The 18,643-nt window shown below is 31.4% G+C and overlaps 3 protein-coding genes across 3 annotated transcripts; 1 reads left to right on the top strand and 2 right to left on the bottom strand.

Annotated features, from left to right (window-relative positions):
• Positions 1-18: 18 nt before the first annotated feature.
• LOC120575971 (uncharacterized) lies at positions 19-826 on the bottom strand. Its single transcript, XM_039826899.1, has 2 exons — positions 818-826; positions 19-714 (listed from the first exon to the last, which is right to left on the bottom strand). The coding sequence occupies exons 1-2, from the start codon at positions 824-826 to the stop codon at positions 19-21; spliced, it is 705 nt and encodes a 234-aa protein (XP_039682833.1).
• Positions 827-1,090: 264 nt separating this feature from the next.
• LOC120575950 (putative defensin-like protein 244) lies at positions 1,091-1,666 on the bottom strand. The gene is made up of 2 exons (XM_039826855.1): positions 1,547-1,666; positions 1,091-1,406 (listed from the first exon to the last, which is right to left on the bottom strand). Exons 1-2 carry the CDS (start codon positions 1,620-1,622, stop codon positions 1,159-1,161), a joined length of 324 nt encoding a protein of 107 aa, XP_039682789.1. The 5' UTR covers positions 1,623-1,666; the 3' UTR covers positions 1,091-1,158.
• Positions 1,667-14,113: 12,447 nt separating this feature from the next.
• Positions 14,114-17,725, top strand: LOC11414942 (calmodulin-7). Its single transcript, XM_003618827.4, has 2 exons — positions 14,114-14,296; positions 16,980-17,725. Exons 1-2 carry the CDS (start codon positions 14,221-14,223, stop codon positions 17,351-17,353), a joined length of 450 nt encoding a protein of 149 aa, XP_003618875.2. The 5' UTR covers positions 14,114-14,220; the 3' UTR covers positions 17,354-17,725.
• The last annotated feature ends 918 nt before the right edge of the window (positions 17,726-18,643 follow it).

The following is an 18,643-nucleotide window of genomic DNA, read 5'->3' as shown; positions in this document are numbered from 1 at the left end:
CTTACTTGATTTGTGGCGCTAAAGACAATAAGATTTTAGTGACGACTCGTAGTAAAACTGTGGCATAGACTTGCAAAAGGCTGCCTGTGCCAATTCGTGGGCAACCTCATTCGGTTGCCTCCTAGTAAACTCGACAATAGAGTTTGTTAAGAGAGCAATAGTTCCTTGTATCCTCCATAATAACACTTCAGTAATGTCAGCATTTCCGTGCTTAAAGTAATCTACAATACGCTTTGAATTGACTTTAAAATCAACAAGAGGCAGCTGCAAGTCATGTACCCACCGAACGGCATGATAGAGACCTAGAGCTTCTCCTATATCAACTGAGCAAACCAGCGAAAACCACATTGTTTTTGCGAGGACAAAACGCCCCTCCTCATCACGGATACACATACCTAGACCCACCTTATTCGTAGAAGTCGAAAAAGATGCATCAATGTTACACTTAAACCTTCCGCGTGCCGGTCTCTGCCATCTACATACCCCTGGCCTTGAAACCGTATTCTGCTGTGCATATGGCAGTGTGACAGCAGCTGTGTTTTGCTGTTGACAGTCGTGCATCTGCTGCTTCTTGTTAGCAAACCTCCAATCCTCGATTAAATGCTTGGCCCTCGCAACTATATTGCTTTTCGTTTCAGTCACATTTTCCCATAATCCCAGGTTCCTACTTTTCCAAATGCTCCACAATACTGTTGCACACAATTCAGCCTGAACCTGTACATCATTTTCCAGCAGGTGAAATATAATTTCTGGCGCAATCCAGCAGTTCTCCAAACACCAACTGCTGTACAGCAGTGGAAAAAAAAAAAGTGGTAACTGTCCTCATGAGGGTCGTTGCACAAAGCACGCTTACGATGGACAGTTAACTCATGGAGCAATTTCTTTTTAGCATAATATGAGATTTTTGGTCCAAGCTCAAATTGATGCAAATTAAATATAGGTTTTAAACTTCCCTAAAAATAATTAAACTTAAGTTTTTTGAAGGATTTTAAACTTATTGTTTCACAGTTGCGGATATTTCCTCATCGCATTTAAAACCTATGTTTGGCACAAGTCAGATATAGTTCTTAATAAATTGAAAGAAAAAACAAAGGACCAAAATATAAAACTTCATAGTATATGAAGTATTATTACAATTTATTAATTATTATTTATTAATTACTTGCTACATCTATCATGTGTAACGTTAACATGAAAAGCGTCGCTTAATACGTTGGCTTTATCCGGACAATTGATACAACATTGACATCGACGCTTATTACTTGAAAGTTGTTGACATTGACAATCTTTAGCCATGGTCCATGATCCTACTCCATTAATGAATTCATCTGTACAATCACGTCCATGTGGCCAATGATCTTTACAGCTTCCATCAACTACAATTTCTTTGAGACAGTAGTCCACACCTACAACATTATAATCAACAAAATTATCAAAAATAAGTACTTATTGCATGCATCGTACTACTACTTTAAAGATAATATCAATCAAATTCGTCGGTCTTTATATCGGATACCGAGTTTTTAGGTTGTGATATATAGCATACCAGATCCGTAGGTGAGGGTGAAGAGAACAGATAAAGCCCCAACCATTAAGAGAATGCTTCCCAACTTCATTATCATCCTTGCACAATATTACCAATTGAGAGGACACGAGCACACATATATATGGATATAGTTGATGTTAAAGACTTTGAAAAAAATTAATGCTATTTATTTATATTACTTTAATGACATAATTCTATTGACTTTATTTTGATTTCAGTCAAAAAAGAAATAAATATATTTGACTGAACATAGATTGTACTAGTTATAGCTATAAATACTTTTCAAAAATTAGTTATTATACATGAATATTTCTTTTGAAGGACATGAATATATTTTTTTGAAGGATACATGAATATTTTTTTTTATTAAGTAGTCTCGTGGCTAAAAATTCATTTTTTTAAGGTAAATAAGTGAGGTGTTAAATGTTCAAACTCCGACCCCTGCATATATTATGCAATATCTCACATAGATTTTTTTAATTATGAAGATGGACTGAGCCTGACACATGAATATTTTATGGAGTAAATAGTCAATTTCCCCCCTGAAATTGTAAGTTTCATCAATTACCCCCCTGAAATTAACAAAACTTCAATTACCCCTCTGAAATTTCACAACGTTAGTCAATTTACCCCCTCCGTCAAATTTTTCTGTCAATTTCCCTGATATGCATGCAGTTTTCCCAAATTCCAAAATTAATAGTTAGTTTTAATATTTAACTATTAATTGTTTGTTTTTAAAAAAAAAATAATATAATTTTTTTAGTTTGGGGGGCATTTTGCACATAAATGCAAAACTTTAGGGGAGTATTTGCAAAACGTCATGTTCACTAACAGAAGGGGGTAAATTGACTAACGTTGTGAAATTTCAAGGGGGTAAATGAAGTGTTGTTAACCGGTGTCCCCAGAACACTGGTTAAGGAGCAATAAATTAATTGGTCCTACTTATTTTACCTCAATAAATAAGAAATAAATCATTAATTAAAATAAGAAAAAGTTGTATTTTTTTTTTTTTAGATAGACGAAATGGCAAAGCCATTATAAACTCACACACACAAGTGGAGGTACCGGGGTTCGAACCCCGGTCATGACATCCGACCTAACAATTTCGGCATTTTGCCAGTTGAGCTAGGACTTCTGGATAGAAAAAGTTGTATTTAATACTCTTGTCAAATTTCCTTTCCTTTATACATCTACACATCACACGTTCGTCCTTTCCATTACTATTTTGCTTATATCCCTGTATCCTTCATTTCTTCACAAAAATAATTCTAATTTTACTCAAGGCAATTTATTTTTTCCGTAAATTTTCTTTTTTATCTTTTTTTTCTTTCAAACCAATTCATGGAAAAGCTAGTAACATATACAATTAAAATATTGAGCTTTATTATTTTATCCTACAATTGACTTTTCAAATAGATTTTCTTTCCAAATATTAAATAGGCTTAATTTCTCTTTTGATCCTTTAACTTATTTTTTGGTTTCGTTTTGGTTCCTTAACTATTAAAAGTTTCGTTTCGGTCCAATAACTTATTTTTGGGTTTTCTTTTGGTCCCTTAACTATTAAAAGTTTCGTTTTGGTCCCTTAACTTATTTTTTGGTTTCGTTTTGGTCCCTTAACTTATTTTTTGATTTCATTTTGGTCCCTTAACTCTAATACATTCATCCTAACATAAACGACCAAAGTGGTTGACGGAGGAAGAGTTAAGGGACCAAAACGAAACCAAAAAGTAAGTTAAAGGACCAAAACGAAACTTTTAACAGTTAAGGGACCAAAACGAAACCAAAAAGTAAGTTAAGTGACCAAAACGAAACTTTTAATAGTTAAGGGACCAAAACGAAACCAAAAAATAAGTTAAGGGACCAAAAGAGTAATTAAGCCTATTAAATAACTCCAATTTTAGGACTAATGAAGAAGTATGAAGATGACATTATTTATTTTTTTCTTTCGCACCGGTTTCCGACCCATCAAAGGTGGACGACTAATTCGGCTCATGCGTAGATGCTTGCGCACTGGTCAAGTGTTGTTCCTCCTGGGAATCGAACCAAGTATTCCCCGGATATGTCTTTGGAAGGAGCTCCTTGTCACTGGAGCCCAAACAACTTGGTTAGATGACATCCTGTTTTTATGGAAAAAATTAAAGGATCCAAAGCTTCCCTTTAAGGAGTTGAACAAATGGTTCACGTATTTACCATTTATAGCATATAAACTTAGATCAAATATTCTATTCTTAATTGATAGAATCATTCACACTCAAGAATGTGTTGAGGATGGAGGTACACTGTGACCGCTCGAATTCATGCCTTCCTGATGGTGTTGGCATCTCTAATCTGGGATTATGGGGCATAGCGAGATCATTTATTAGCTACTTGAAAAATGTAAAAGTTAAATTTTGAATGATCTAGTTTTTTGGCTTATTTAATCAAGAGGCTTTTCTAATTTTTTTTTTTTTTTTTTTCTATCTTTAAATATACAGAATATTGAGAAGGGGAAAAAAAAATACAAAGTGGTTTTTTATGTTCGAATTGATCTAAAAGTTTCATTTGTTGGAACAAATGGTGGAAAATTGGCTTCAAGTGACATCAGGTTGTAAAGACTCTCTACACACAATGAATTATATTTTCCTCTGCTTTTTTTATAATTATTGTAAATGATGATAATTAAATCTAATTAAATTTGTAATTTTTATAATTATTGTAAATGATGATAATGAAATCTCAATGGCCACTCTGTTTGAGATATAAAATGAATTCGAACAAAAATGAAAAATATAATCAACATTTCAATGTAGACTACAACCATATGTGTGTTTGAATGAAGTTACTTATGTACATGTGTACGCACGCATGCACGTGCACACACCTTATTGAGCAATTACACAAGCACAAATCAACCCCCTCAAACCATGGGGAACAAAAATTATGGGGAAAAAATTCATAATTCCGAGAAACAAAAATTCATAATTAATAAAAATAAATAGATGCTTCTTTAGAATATTATAAAACTATGCATATCCTTTCTATGTAATTTTATAGACGTCTTTGTAAAAAATCATCTCAAAATTTGATTTCTTTAGAGCCAAATAAGGTGCCTCATAAGCAATTTTATGTTTATTTCTAGAATCTTCTTTTGTTTATAATCACATGCAATGTCCGACATGTGTGGTGTTTGACACTTGTATTGATATAAAATTGCTAACGAAAAATAATGTCGTACTAAAGTCGAAGAACTTTTTAAGTTTTAACACATACTACGAATGAAGATTTTACATTTTATAATGATTCAAAATATATTTAGCACCACATATTATAAAAAAAAACTCAACCATTATTGCACACTAGGTGAGAAGCACATATTTAAAGAGCATTGCCTTGCCTTGCCATCTCATTCACTCATCTCTGTCATGATAGTTTTCTCATTTCTCTTTTTTTCTACAAGTTTCCTCCCCCCACCTAACCAAATCTCGCCTAAGAGTCTACCATATTTTCTACATTGACTGTGACAAACATCAGTTGCAAGCTAAAAATATTAAACTTTCTCCAAACCAATAACAACTTAGAGTTGAATAATAAAGTGATTGAATGAGAAAGAACTCAGGCCAGCACTTTGTTTATATAAACAAGAGATTCATTAGAACAAGTTGTACACAATTGTTTTCATTTATTTTTACTTAGAGTGATAATGAGTATTTGAACAGCAGCAAGCAAGCAAGTTAACAAGTCCTCATCGCACACTTTGACAGCTCCTTAATACCACAGTATCTCAAAGTGTTTGAATAGAGCCAAGCAAGCATGTCAACAGGAACATAATCACCTGCAGATTTATGTATGGGAAAATTAATTATTCTAATTCAATTTAATTCAATCCTTCATTTTCTCATTCTCCATTATTTCTTTCATCTGTCTATTTATTAGCTAATTTTTATTATCTTTTTGGCTTAAATATGAAAATAGTCCCGGTAAATATCTGACATTTTGGTTTTAGTCCCTGTAAAAATATTTTTTTGGTTTTAGTCCCTGCAAATATAAAAAATTTGGTTTTGGTCCTTTGTATATTTTGTTTTAGTCCTTGTAAAATTGATTCATATTGGATTTGGTCCTTGTAATATGTAGAATATTTGATTTTAGTCTCTCAAAACGAGGACTAAAATGAATATTATAGGGACCAATTTCAATATGAAATGATTTTACAAGGATTAAAACAAAATACCAAGGACCAAAACCAAATATTCTATTTTTGCAGGGACTAAAACCAAAAAAATATTTTTATAGGGACTAAAACCAAAACGTAAGATATTTGCGGAGACCATTTCCATATTTAAGCGTATCTTTTTTATTTAACTAGGCCTAATAGTCTTGAAAATTATTTTTCACGTTTTATTCTTCTTCCTCCTCACCTTTTCAGGTTTTATTCTTGTTTCTTCTCTCCACTGCCACTAAACCACACCAAAGCTAAAACTTATTATGCTCTCACGTCACTTTCTTCTTCAGCTTTGAAGGACTTTATGCAAGGATATGACAAGTGAAAAAGAACAACCCATTTATACTCATATTGTTGTTGTACCTGAGTGAGTTAATTCCTTAATCATTTTTTTTATTTCACGTTTTTTTTCCTTCATTGTTCTTGTTCTTTATTTCAATTGTTATTCATTTGTTCTTCAATTGTTGTTTCACGTTTAGTTCTTCATGTGTTATTTCACCTTTTGTTTTCAATTGATGTTTTTTGTTCTTTTTCCATTGTTGTACTTTCTTTTACCTGCATGTTCCCTTTTATGTTGTTTTGGACTAGGAACAATTATTATGGCAAGTGAAAAGAACAACCCATAACTAAATTCTTACTTGTTTTTCATGTTAATACATTTGTTATCAGTTGTTCTTTCATGTTAATACATTTGTTATTAGTTGTTCTTTCAATTGCTTTGCAACTCTACTCCATATTTTAAACCTTCCTGCTTTCAATTTATTTATGTAGGTTGAGAATCACAAATTTGGTTGATTTGAACAATCTTCCAAACAATGAACCATGTGGTAATTCAGAAAGTGAAGTAGTTGAGTTGAGTAGCAATGAACAAGAAGCAATTACTATTGAAAACGATTTTGAACCTTTTATAGGGCGGTGTTTTCTAAGTGAGGAAGAAGCTTTCAAATTTTCTAATGTGAATTTGGTTATATTGCTATTAATTGGAACAACGTAGTTTTGAACACCGTCATTTTAAAAGTAATCATTGGAACACCGTAGCATAAGCTGGCTCTTCACCAATATTTACATTGAAATATTGATGTTTTTGCAAGTAGCATGTATTATGGGAGTGAGTTTGATGTGAAAAAAAATTGTGTTTCAAAGAAAAAGACTCTAAAACGTAAAAGAAAAAAAAAACAAGAATAAAAAGTAGAAAATGTTAACAGAGGACGTGAAAAAAAAAAAAAGGAAGAAGTATAGAAAGTGGAAAATATTAATAGAGGAGAGAAGGAAAAAAATAATCAAAAACATCTAGTCATTAATAAGATATGGAGAAACCTATAAAAATGGAACATTAATTACTCCTTATCCTGCAATCTTGCACAGGTTAGAAAAACTCTTTAAAAAAAGGTGCTGTTAACCGGTGTCCCCAGAGCACTGGTTAAGGAGCAATAAATTAATCGTTCCTGCTTATTTTACCTCAATAAATGAGAAATAAATCACTAATTAAAATAAGAAAAAGTTGTATTTAATACTCTTGTCAAATTTCCTTTCCTTTATACATCTACACATCACACGTTCGTCCTTTCCATTACTATTTTGCTTATATCCCTGTATCCTTCATTTCTTCACAAAAACAATTCTAATTTTACTCAAGGCAATTTATTTTTTCCGTGAATTTTCTTTTTTATCATTTTTTTCTTTCAAACCAATTCATGGAAAAGCTAGTAAATATACAATTAAAATAAAGTAAAAAAAAAATATAAAAAAAAGAGCGTACAAAAATGAAAGAAGAGCGATACATGTAGAAAAGTGTTATAGAAACTTAAGCCAACTTGCAGAAAAGTGATGGCAGAGATATTACATTAAGAAATTGAGAAGGAAGATTAAATGGCCGAGTTAATTGTGTATTGTAAAGAGTATTAAATACAGCTTTTTTTATTTTTATTTTAATTAGTTGACATATCTATCGTTTTTTTTTTTTTTTTTGAAAAATCAAAATGGAATATATAGATATAACAATAGTGTAGCTTCGTGCACAAGGAGTGCAAAGAACACCACTGACAAGTTTACATAATTAAAGTCCTACAAGAGATCCAACAAACATAACAAATAAATCAGCAGACACTCATATAAGGCAGCGGGTATCTCCACCAATCATGATAACAAAAATGAAAAGAAGCTTGTTTAGCTTTAAGCCACAGAAAAGATAATAACTTGACTTTCTCTAAAAGGACTTGAAAATACAATTATATCGCTTTAATTGAGGTAAAATAAGTGGGATCGATTAATGTATTGCTCCTTAACCAGTGCCCGGGGGCAGGGCACTGGTTAGCTTTACCCATATTTTATTCATAACAAATATGTTAACTATTTTCAAATATGTATAAAACGTAAGACATTTAAATATTATTTAAAAAGTAATTAAACAAAATAAATTATCTTATTTTTCTTGCACCATACTTTTTTTTAAAAAAATTTAATTAGGTTACGATTTTGTCTTTTTCGTCGTTTTCGTTCATTGCATAACTTTAAAGGGAAGATTTTTGATGAGTCAATATCTTATCAAGCTCTCGATTATTTTGTTGGATTTTGGTTTAATTCGCAACTCGTATGCAAGGATTGGTGCTAGTTACACCCCAAAAAAAATTAGTTACACCCAAATTTATTTAAAATTTTACTATAATACCAAAATTGTCCTCTTCATGTAAATTTTTAAAAACCCATCTTTTATGATCGTTCTGAACCCTTACCCCCTTTCATCCACAAATCACCATAGATGTGCAACCAATATCTGAATCAACATCTTTGTTATTGATCTGTATTATATTCATAAAGGTTAGTGAATTTCATGAATTTCATTTTCAATGAGTTTCTATTTGTTTATTGTTTATTTTGGTATGAGATATGTTCAATTTAGGTTAGTGTAAATTAAGTTTACTTATGTTCAATTTAGGTTAATGTAAATTTAGTTTACTTATGTCAATGTAAATTAAGTTTACTTATTATGTTCAATCTAGGTTAATGTAAATTTAGTTTACTTTACCTTCAATCTAGGTTAGTGTAAATTCAGTTTACATGTATATAAGAGGTTAGTGTAAACTCAGTTTACTCAATCGAGGTTAATGTAAATTAAGTTTACTTATGTTCAATTTAGGTTAATGTAAATTCAGTTGTTCAATTTAGGTTAATGTAAATTTAGTTTACTTATGTCAATGTAAATTAAGTTTATTTATGTTCAATTTAGGTTAATGTAAATTTAGTTTACTTATGTTCAATCTAGGTTAATGTAAATTTAGTTTAATCAATCTAGGTTAATGTAAATTAAGTTTACTTATGTTGAGTTAATGTAAATTCAGTTTACTTATTCAATTTAGATTAATGTAAATTAAGTTTACTTATGTTCAACTTAGGGGTATATTAGTCATTCTGGGGTGTAACTTGTTTTTTTTGAGGTGTGACTAGTACTAGTCGTATGCAAGTGATAAAAAAAAGAGCCATGAAAAGCTGTTGAGAAACAAAGTCATCCCGCGTCACATGCCACATATGAACCGCAATTTAGAAATAAATGATCTCTGACCTCAGCTCAAATTGCATATGATTATAAAATCCAAATAAATACTTTGATGAGATGATTGCAATTCCGAAATTTATATTAGAGTGTAATTTCAAAATGATGAACATCAATACTTTGGAACTAGGGGATTAAAGGTTAGAAATTGTTCATTGTTTAAAGAACCATATCAAGAAGTTAATATATTGAGCTTTATTATTTTATCCTACAATTGACTTTTCAAAGAGATTTTCTTTCCAAATATTAAATAACTTCAATTTTAGGACTAATGAAGAAGTATGAAGATGATATTTTTTTTTGGCTTTCGCACCGGTTTCCGACCCATCAAAGGTGGGTGATTAATCCGGCTCATGCGTAGAGGCATGCGCACTAGCCAAGTGTTGTTCCCCCTGGGAATCGAACCCGATATTCCCCGGATACATCCTTGGAAGGAACTCCTTGCCACTGGAGTTCAAACAACTTGGTTAGATGACATTCTGTTTTTATGGTAAAAAAAAAATTAAAGAATCCAAAGCTTCCCTTGAAGGAGTTGAACAAATGGTTCACGTATTTACCATTTCTAGCATATAAACTTAGATCAAATATTCCATTATTAATTGATAGAATCATTCACACTCAAAAGTCATTGAGAGTCCATTTAAAGGCATCAGAACTTGCATCTAAGCATATACATCTCTAACTCTGAAACTCTGAAATCAGCACTCACATCAAACAATGTCATCTCAGGTAAACCTTCAAAGTTCCTTCCAATTTGCATCTATGCTCGAAGATAGACGTTTGATCAATTGATATTGGAATGACTGATTTATCTCCAATTAGTGTCCATGGATGTAAACTCAAGACAAATCAGCGTTTCTAATATCAATTGATCAAACGTCTATCTTGGAGCGTAACAAGAATGGAGGTACACTATGACCGCTCGAGTTCATGCCTTCCTGATGGTGTTGGCATCTCTAATCCTGGATTATGGGGCATGGCGAGATCATTTATTAGCTACTTGAAAAATGTAAAAGTTAAATTTTGAATGGTCTAGTTTTTTGGCTTATTTAATCAAGAGGCTTTTCTAATTTTTTTTTTTTTACGCTTTTTTTTTTTTTTTCTTTCTTTACATATACAGAATATTGAGAAGGGGAAAAAAATACAAAGTGGTTTTTTATGTTCGAATTGATCTAAAAGTTTCATTTGTTGGAACAAATGGTGGAAAATTGGCTTCAAGTGACATCAGGTTGTAAAGACTCTACACACAATGAATTATATTTTCCTCTGCTTTTATATTATTACTTTATCATTTTACCTTATTATTATTACATAACCAAAAGCGCTAAGAAAAGATGCTCTATCCCTTTCATTATTGCAACTTGTTACCATACTATGAAGCATGGATATGGATTCGAACACGACAGAAACACGCCGACACAGCTAAAAATTTGAGAAAATAACATAATTCAGTATAATTATATGTGTCGATGTCGTGTCGGTGTCAGATGCGACACATATCCAACACGGAGACACGGTTAATTTCTGGAGTGACTGTGCTTCATAACATACCATACCTTCTTTTTATTATTATTATTATTATTATTATATATATATATAGACACACACATATAAATTTTACAAGTTCTAACAATTGTTGGTCCTGTAACAAGTGGTGTCCAGGTTTAAATTTTTTGCAAGATAACTAATACATTTGTTGTTATTCCTTCCAGATTTTCAGCATCTTTTCATCGATAAAACTACCTGTTAATTTTTTTAAGATTAGTGTACAATACAACGGCTTGAAGAAAAGTATTTGTGAAGTGAAGTATTGAGAAAAGTAAAAATTGCAAAAAAAAACAAACAAACTCATTTTTATACTTTCAATCACAAGTAATTATATTATAACTCGTTGATGAATCTAGTCTACAATCTTATGGATGCATCTTTCAACTTTCATTGGTATGAAGAAGAGAGTTCAAGAAAGATATTTAAACCAATAAAATATAAATTAACAAAAAAGAAAGCAATAAAATTGGAAAGAGTGAAGTTGAATATAAATAAAAACGGACCCTAACATATCATGGCGATGATCAGATCTCTATCATATCATATGCAATAAACAGACTTCAACATTGATCTTCGAGTTATTTCCCCGATGAGAAACATTTTCAAATGAGATATAGAAGTGGTCAAGTTAGTTAACTAGGAACTAGACTATACTATAGTTAGTTTATTTAATTGATTCAATTAAGTAACTGTTTTTTATTTCAGTTAGTTTTTAGTGGATTGATTCAATTATAGTTAACATTCATCTTCTATTTATTTTTTTTATTCCACCGTCTACTCTTTTTTTATGGAAATCTATTCGATCAAAATATCAAAATTCAAAAAAGTAGTTGAAAATAAAAATTCTAAATAGAGCCCAAAATATAACGACTCATATAATATGAGGTTTTATTGAATTTCATTAATTATTAACCACTTGCTACATTTTTTATACAAAATTACTTGCTACATCTATCATACATATCAACAATTAATTATATTTTTAAGAACTGCGTACAACCCCTAAAATGAGACAAATGTACTAAAAAGTAAGGCATTTAAAATAATATTTCAAAAGTATTCAAACAATTTAGTCAAAAAAAAGCGTACTCAAACAAGAAAAAAGTATCCATAATTAAAATTTTATTTTTTAAATAAATGCTTGTAATGATATGGCTACAACAAACATGCAAATTTCAGTTTTATTATGAAAATTTGATAGTGGTTAATGTGTTCATTTTATAAACACATGTACCAAAAATACCCTTTGAATAGTATTAATTTAATCTTGATTTTTCATATTCTAGAACTTTGAAAATGAGCTTAAGGACTTTCTTTATATTGAGACTCAAAGCAAAGTAACTTATATGGAAAAAATGATGATAAGGATAGATCACGTAAACGTTTACATGAGGAAATTCTAGAAGTAGCACAATCTGCCAAATTAATGTGTGAGGAATTTTGGACTTGTTGAAAAGTAAAACCTACACATGCTGCACTAACAAAACTATACCTCTCATGCCCATCACTCTTTGGATTTGGTGCGTTAATAGGTAGGTGGCTCTTGAATTCGACAAGCTCTGATACCATGTTGAAATTTGAGGTCTAATTCATCCTTACAAACCTGGCTTGTAAGGTGATGATTGCCCCTCTTTATAAACTCTCATCATAAGTCTTATCTATCCGACGTGGAATTTGTGTTTTTTCCAATAATTTCTTTTAAAATATATAGAGGATATCTACTCCATAATAGATGCACTTCAGCGAGGACACATTGGTTGACCAAACGACCTCAAAGCAAGAAAGACAGACAAAATATGGAACAAATGCGATGAAATCATTTGTTTTTGAATTGCAAGATAGGAGAGTGGAGAATAAGTTGCATGATGCAATTTATTGTTGATGAAAACTTATTCTTGAATCCGCAATGCATCTTGTTGATGAGAACCTCTTCTTGAATCCATTTTCATTTATCCATGAGTTTTTGCATCTTAAACTATCATTGTTCAAGCAAATAAACCTTTATTAATATTCACCTAAGCTAAGTTACCTAACTAATAAAACCTCCAATTATCTTTGATGGTGACCCATGGACCGTCCTATACACTTTATGTCATCGATTCTATCCTAAAAATATCTTTAATAAAAAAAAGTTAATCAATGTCATGAAAATCCCTTATTAGAATTTTCAGTTGAACTTCAAAGTTCAAAGGGGGTGCAAACAAGGATGAATGAAAACGACATAACACACTTTAAAGTGGGGCCCTACGCTTCACATATTCCGTGTCCAAACCGCGTAACGCGTCTTATGTCTCCACTTGGCTAGTTTGCTGACTATACTGAGTAAAAAGACAATAAAATAAATAAATAAATTTACAACAATATTTTTTTAAAAAAAAATATTTAAATTTAAAAACATGATAAAAATATAACATAATAACAACTTAAATATTTTTCCTAAAAAAAGTTAAATAATTTTCCTAAAAATAAAACAAGTTAAATATATTTTAAGCGGAACGACTCTTAGTAAAGTGAAGTTAACTAAAACCCGATAAAAAATTATTCCTACAAAAATCGAATTTAAATTCGTGAATTTTGTAAATTTTTTTTTACCCCTCTTAATTGAAACTTGGTAGATACAAAAATATTGTTTATATCTTATCCACCAAAAAGATATTGTTTATACTTTATAGTTTTAAGCGTTTATTTTAAGGTGGATAAATGCCATTTATTTAATCAACGAAATTGAACTAAATTGAAGGAGTTAGAACATTTTAGATTTAGTGATCGGACAATCAAAGATATGTCTTAAAGAGTAACAGCTAAGAAAAGAGAGCAGTTGGAAAATCAAACATTCTTGTTGACGCGAATCTTGTTGCAATATTAAAATGAAACGCCGTTTGAAACACAAAATAATTCAATTTTTATAACGCGACAAATTAACATTTGAATTGCAATCAAAAGAGGTAGCTCCAATAGTTTAAAAAAACTCCTTATCAAAAAATTTAACAATACTTCATCCTTGGTTGAATTCAAATTTAATAGTTAAACGAAAAGAGATCCATTATCATCTAATCTAATTTCCTTAGTTGACTCAAATCATTTAAAAATTGAAAAAATGGAGTTTTTATTTTTATTTTTTTATAATAATAAGTTGTTATTTATTATGGGTGAAATTTTCATAAATAAAAAAGTCAAAATTAGAAAAAGAAGTGTGAAGACCGTGTTCAACAGTAACCTCATTCATTCATTCATTTATTGATATATATATATATATATATATATAAAACGCCAGCGTTTCATTGAAGATTCATTTCAAACACGCGCTCTTTCATTTTCTCTCTCTAAAACTATAACCGATTTAGTTTCTCTCTCTACAGAAGAAGAAGAAAAGCAACGATGGCAGATCAACTCACAGACGATCAGATCTCTGAGTTCAAGGAAGCTTTCAGCTTATTCGACAAGGATGGCGATGGTAACAATCTCGTTCTCGTTTTTTTTTTTTTTTTGTAGATTTTTTTTTTTTTTTTTGTGATTTTGTTAGGATTTGTTTATGATGCGATTTTGATTAGGAATTTTTTAATTGTTAATTTATTTTGTTTTGATTGATTTGTGATGTGATTTGGATTTGTAGTTTTGTTATGTTTTGGTTTGATTTTGTTAATTTGTTTTGAATTTCATGTAGAGTATATTATTATTTCTTATATGATTATTATTATGTTAATTTATCGTTGATTTTTTGCTGATTTAGATTAACACATGTTTTCAAAAAATTGAAAAATTAAATCAGAAAGTCTTTAATTTAGGGAAATAAAACGTAGAAAGCTAAAGAGAACTGCGAGTTAGGAAAAATTTGTTGCTTATTCGTGTTCTAAGTTATGATAGTTCTAAGGATATATCTCAATTTTATTTTTATAGTTTATTACGATAGTGATAGGTAAATAACGGTAATAATTTAAGAAAATAGAAGTGATTGAACTTGCATGTAACTATATGTGTCGTTGCCGTGTTAATATTGGACACTAGACGTGTCTTCGATCTGAATTGATTTACTGCATAAGTTGGACGATCTTTTTTATAGCATATTTATTTGAAGCTATGATTATTCTGAGGCTATATCTCAATTTTATATATAGTTACTACTTTATAATCACGGTGATATGTTAATACTCTTAATAATTTAAGAAAATAGAAATAATTGAATGTAACTATATGTCACTGTCGTGTTAGTATATGGACACTTTACACATGTCAGACATCGGACACCTTTGTGGCACCGACACATCTAATCAGTGGCATGTTTCAACACACGTGATTACATTCAAATAACTCGTTTTCTCAAATTATTACCAGTGTTGGTGTGTCATTGTCGTGTAAGTGTAAGTAAGTGCTTCGTAGCTGGACACGCCTTTGGTCTGAATTGTTAGTGTTAAATGAGTTCGAATACTTTTTGTTTGTTTGTTTTGGCTGCATTTTTTGTAATTAATAACCTACAAGCAAGGATAAAGATCATGATTCCTATAAGGAAGTAAGGAATAAGATAAAACTCTCACCTTGATATAATGGTTAAATGATATGTTCTGCTACACATGCAGCCCTTTTTCAAAGTATTATCGACATTTTTGTTGATATGATTCATAGATATTTTTCCTATGGTGTGTTTTGAGTTTTGGGAAATATGGCATGATGGCAGGTGTTGAAAGATACGGGTTTTCATGATGTAGTTTATTCAGTGTTGTCAATCACGGATCACAGCAAATAGCGGGTTTTTTAAATTCAACTACGCTATTGTGGTATAATGTTTTTTTACAGCCCTTTGAACTAAACAGTGAATCACAGAACAATAGTGATTTGCTCAAATTCCACCATGCTGTAGCGCCTCTATTTGACAACACTGATTTTATTCATTGTAGAGTTTTTTCTTTGTTTAGAGTCTAAACTTTCTATCACTATATCTTGTTAGATTTTTTGGAAGGTTTTTTTCTTTTTCTTTTTCCATTTGAAAAAACATACTTTGACTTCAATTTTGATTGAATGAAAAAGGTTGAACACATGTTGGCTACATTTTTGTGGCTTATAAACTAGTAGGGTGAGACAAGTAAGGGCTATGATAAAACTCTCACCTTGATATAACGGTTACTTGATATGTTCAGTCACATCTGCATCCCTTTTTCAAAGTGTTATTGACTTTTTTGTGAATATTAATCATAGATATTTTGCCTATGGCTTGTGAGTTTGTTTACGTGTATGAGTTTTGAGAAACATGACATGTGACAGGTTTTGAAAGATATGGGTTTTCATGATGTAGCTTATTCAGTATTGTCAATAGTGGGTTGTTTGAATTCCACTACGCTACAGACTATAGTGTGAATTTGCTGCTATATGACAACACTTTCTATTAAATAGGGAATCACAAAACAATAGTGATTAATTCAAATTCTACTATGATATAGGCATAGTGCTGCTATTTGACTTACTGATTTTATTGTGAAGTTTTTCTTTGTTCATTTAGAGTCACAACTTTCAATTATTGTCGCGTTGTATTATTTGAATTTCTGTCTTTTCAAAAAACACAAACAAAAATGAAGACCTGTATTTTATTGAATGAAAAATATTTGAATACACACTGACACTGGCTATATAACAATGCCAACAGCACCCATGTGCAAGAGAGGAGTAACACTTGAATGAGTTACCCTTGCTGTTGGCATTGTTACGTGGCTTATATATGAGAAGGGTGAGAGATGCATGTGGTGAAGAGAAATTGAATGAAACTAACCATATTATATGAATAAAGGTTTGACTACACATCGACTATATGTGACTAGTGTATATGTGGTGTCATATCAATCACTAGAGCTTGATCTCATAACCTCAAGGGGAATGGTTCAGATACTTGAAAAATAGTCTTTAGTTAGCGTCATTTTAATTCAGGATGATTTCCCATTTTAGTTATGTGGCTATATACTAGCAGGGTGTGTCATTGTAATTAGCCATAATCATTTTACTAGCAGGATGTAAACCAACCATAATCATCTATAACTAATTTTCATAGGTAAGAAGTCACAAGCTTAATAAACAACAAGCCATATAGGGGAATGAGTTGATGAAGCTATAAATTTGTTGTTGATTAATATATATATGGTGTGAACTTGCAGGTTGCATCACAACCAAGGAGCTTGGAACTGTTATGCGTTCATTGGGGCAAAACCCAACTGAGGCAGAGCTTCAGGACATGATCAATGAAGTAGATGCTGATGGGAATGGTACTATTGACTTCCCCGAGTTTCTTAACCTCATGGCAAGGAAGATGAAGGACACCGACTCTGAGGAGGAGCTGAAAGAAGCGTTTCGGGTTTTTGACAAGGATCAGAACGGTTTCATTTCTGCTGCTGAGCTTCGCCATGTGATGACCAACCTTGGCGAGAAGCTCACCGATGAAGAAGTCGATGAGATGATCCGTGAGGCTGATGTTGATGGTGATGGTCAAATAAACTACGAGGAATTCGTTAAGGTCATGATGGCTAAATGATCTCCTTTCTTTCACATCATATCCACAAAAACCTAAATTTAAGAAAATGTTGATTAAGGAAATGACATTAGGGAGGGGGACAATGTTTTACTTGTATAACCGTGCTTTGTAGTAATCATTGCCCTTTCTTTTTTACATTTTATTTCATGGTTAAATGTTTAATTAGTGGTAAGTCCTGCTGCTATTGATTGTGGTTGAATGGTGTCTTCTTAGTTTGTCTTGTAATTTTATCTCTTGAACAAGTTTTAGTGTTAAGGTCATTTCAGTTTTTACCATTCATATATTGGTGAATGGTGGTGACTATTATTGTAATGATATTTGACATTCAGCTTTGTATTACTTCTAATTTTATAATATCTTCTTGAATGGTGACTGAGGTTTAAGTAGTTTAGGACTTGTGGACCTAAGTAAGTCTCAAAGATGGCAAATATGGACTTACATTGCCACCACTCGTGTATTGTGCCAAGGTACCATGACTCCGGTTTTCTTTTATCAAGCTTCTCAATCGTTGAGTTTGGATGGCTATTAAGAATTTTTTTCTTCAGATTTATTGAATAATTGATGTATTTGATTTATAATATAGTCAAGGTACATCAGTTATTCAATGAATCAGAAAAAAATATGAGTATTTGCTTATAACAAAGACAAAAGGGAGTAGTAGTTTGGACGACGATTGATTTTCGGTGTCTTGTCCTTTTCGAAGGCCATGACCCTTGTAGTTCACAATAGGTGAGCATGAACACCAATTGAGACTTGATTCACCGGCAAGAAACCATAAATGGTATAAGGCAACTCAAGATTTTACCTTGACAGGTGATGTATTATTTCTATCAAGAGTTCACTGAGTTGCGTAGGTGAGTGAGAGATAATGATTTCAATACTGTTTGTGAAATTTCGTCAAAATACGTTCGTACCATATAGCACTTCTGATAAAAATTGAAAAAAATTATGGGGTTTAAGGCTAAAGCCTTGCTGGCCTTCCACTATACACTTCCCTCAAATCAACCATATTCATATAACTAATTTTCAGCTAATTAACTAAGTCACAAGCTACTTTAAAAAACAACTATTCATATGGTGGAATGAATCATGATCTTGGAACTGTTATGCTGATGGGTATAATACTATTGACTTCCCTAAGTTTCTCAACCTCATGGCCAGGAAGATGAAGGACACTGAACTAAGGAAGAGCTGAAAGAGGCTTTGAAAAGTTTTAATGTTAATGTAAATAAGAACCAATAAATTTATGTTAAGGGTAGTTTAGTTTGTGACCATATTTAGTGATTTGAC

This window comes from Medicago truncatula, chromosome 6, assembly GCF_003473485.1.
Source record: "Medicago truncatula cultivar Jemalong A17 chromosome 6, MtrunA17r5.0-ANR, whole genome shotgun sequence".
Taxonomy (NCBI): Eukaryota; Viridiplantae; Streptophyta; class Magnoliopsida; order Fabales; family Fabaceae; genus Medicago; species Medicago truncatula.
Note: the sequence above shows the minus strand (reverse complement) of the source record. Positions and strands in the feature narration are given on the sequence as shown.

Excerpts from the sequence above, each read along its gene's own strand:
- LOC120575950 (XM_039826855.1), bottom strand. The coding sequence starts at position 1,622 with ATGATAATGAAGTTGGGAAGCATTCTCTTAATGGTTGGGGCTTTATCT. Across the intron at positions 1,407-1,546 it reads CACCCTCACCTACGGATCTG|GTGTGGACTACTGTCTCAAA; the intron begins GTATGCTATATA and ends ATAATGTTGTAG.
- LOC11414942 (XM_003618827.4), top strand. The coding sequence starts at position 14,221 with ATGGCAGATCAACTCACAGACGATCAGATCTCTGAGTTCAAGGAAGCT. Across the intron at positions 14,297-16,979 it reads ATTCGACAAGGATGGCGATG|GTTGCATCACAACCAAGGAG; the intron begins GTAACAATCTCG and ends GTGAACTTGCAG.